The 2,129-nt window shown below is 64.4% G+C and overlaps 1 protein-coding gene across 2 annotated transcripts in view; it reads right to left on the bottom strand.

The window, feature by feature from the left end:
• Positions 1-1,814, bottom strand: part of PAX5 (paired box 5) — a 106,455-nt gene extending 104,641 nt beyond the window's left edge. For both annotated transcript variants that reach the window (XM_042882863.1, XM_042882864.1), the window contains exon 1: positions 1,772-1,814. In XM_042882863.1, the coding sequence (XP_042738797.1) occupies positions 1,772-1,814 (43 nt within the window). The remainder of the gene's footprint in view (positions 1-1,771) is intronic.
• Between the last annotated feature and the right edge of the window lie 315 nt (positions 1,815-2,129).

Here is a 2,129-nt window from a genome sequence, read left to right as displayed (position 1 = left end):
AGGAAGGAAGGAAGGAAGGAAGGAAGGAAGGAAGGAAGGAAGGAAGGGAGGAAGGGAGGAAGGGAGGAAGGGAGGAAGGGAGGAAGGGAGGAAGGGAGGAAGGAAATAGAGAAATAAGGCACAGAAAAAAATAATAAAAGAAAGGAAGAAAGAAATGAGAGGGGAAAAAAAAAAAAAAAGAAACAAAACGGAGAGAAAGAAAGAACGAAAAGAAAGAAAGGAAAGAAGGAAGAGAAGGATGGGTTTCTTCGGACACGAACTCGGTCTCACTCCAGGCACGGACGCAACCCCGAGGCCGGCTGGCCGTGCAGCCGCACACCCCGCAGCCGCCACGAACAAAGGCTGCGGGTTGCTCCTGCATAGGGCCGCCAGTGCCGCTGCTCTCCCGGCCGGCCCCGGCCCCCACGGGGTGCCACCGCTCGGATAGGGGCCGCGCGGCGGATCCCGCACGGCACTCTCGGGCGCCGCGTTCACCGGCCCCCTCCCGGTCCCCCCGCTCCTCTTCCCTCAGCCCCTCCGCGCGGAGCGAAGCGAAAGCTGGAGGATGAAGAGAGCTGCGATCTTCCCGTGAGCGGCTGCGGGGTCAGAGCGAGGGAAGAGATTTTTCCCTTTCCTTTTCCAACCGAATTCCCGCAGCAGAAGCTCGTTCCCGCAGCTCTGGCTGAGTGCGGGGTAGCGCTTTTTTCGCACCCGGAGCCCTTCGCTAGGACACTCGGTGAGCTCCACGGCCCCGCGGCACCGGACAGGGCGTTGTTGGTGCCCCTGGAGTTCTCCCTTTTAAAGTGTCGTTTGATTCGCCCGAGGCACAAAAAAGCTCTAGGAAGCGCCGTTCTGGGGGAAGGCAGAGGCCGTCCCGCCCGCGCCCCGCTGCTTCGGCGCCTCTCGGACTGCAGACGGACAGGGGACGGTCGGGGACGAACGGAGCGGGAGGCGGAAAGGGAAGAGGCGCAGACCCGCAGCCCTCGCTCTCGGCGTTTTATGTCGAAAACAAATTTCTGGCACTGAAAGAGCCGTGGCGCACCGGGAAATGAGATTCGTTCTGCCCCAACGTCCCCCGCCGTAACGCAGCACTGAAGGCACCGCGCACTCCGGTGGCACCGCGCCGCGCCGCGCCGAGGATCTCTCTCCCCGCACCCGGAGAAAGGCACAGCCACGCCGACCCCGCGCTCCGCCGTTGCTCCGCCGCTCTCTCCGGCGCGAAGCACAGAGCAGCGGCTCTTTCCTCAGGGCTGACGCGCGCACGGCCCTCCGCGCTGCTGCGTTTATTTTGGTTTAATGAATGCGCATCAGAATGTTTGGCAATATCGCTCGGGAAACTTTTCCGTCTGGAGGCAGCGCCGGGAGCGCTTCTCCCTGGGGGAGTATATGTACATGTATCCTGTGTACGTATAGCCGCGAGTCACAGATCGAAGAGGATTATAAATAAATTTTAAAAAAATACAGTTTGGAGCGTGCGTGAGTATATGAGCATGAGAGGCTTCTCTGCCGTAGCAGAAATCCCAGGAAAAATAAATTAGAATCAAAACGAACCCGGGAACAAAGCGCCCGCCGCCGCCGCCCGTTATCGGCGCTCCAGTCCGCGCGGGGTTCCGCCAAGCAACACTTCCGCACCATCCCCGCACGGGGCGCGGAGCGGCATCGGGTACCCGCGCCATTCCCACTCGGCCGCAACGCGCGGTTCCGTTTGCGCCCCGCGGACTGTGGAGCTCGGAGCGCACCCGCAGCGCCCGGTGCCCGGCGCGCCATAGGAGGGGGCAGGCAGCCTACTTACTATGCATTGCTGCAAACGGGTCGTGCTTACAGTGTATTTCCATCGGGGCGGTCCGGCGGCCTCGCGGAGCGCACCTCGCGGCGGCGGCGGCGCTCAGCGCGAGCGGAGATCGTGGGCTGATGGCGCGGGAGAGAGGAGCGAGCGGCGCGACGAGTGAGCATCCAACGGCGGCACCGCCCGCTCCTTCCGCCGCCTTCGGGCGGGGCGCAGGGCGCGACCGCCGCCCCCACACCCGCGGACCGCGCGGCCCCGGCGGCGGCGGCGGCGGCTGGGGGCGGCCGTCCCGGTGCGCCCCGACGGCGCTGGGAGCTGCGGGCGGAGCGCGGAGCACCCCGCGTCCGGGGCCGCGCGAGTTGCG

Source organism: Lagopus leucura, unplaced genomic scaffold (genome assembly GCF_019238085.1).
Source record: "Lagopus leucura isolate 7727_CA_CO unplaced genomic scaffold, USGS_WTPT01 Super-Scaffold_100036, whole genome shotgun sequence".
Lineage (NCBI taxonomy): Eukaryota > Metazoa > Chordata > Aves > Galliformes > Phasianidae > Lagopus > Lagopus leucura.
This window is presented reverse-complemented; position numbering and strand designations above follow the sequence as displayed.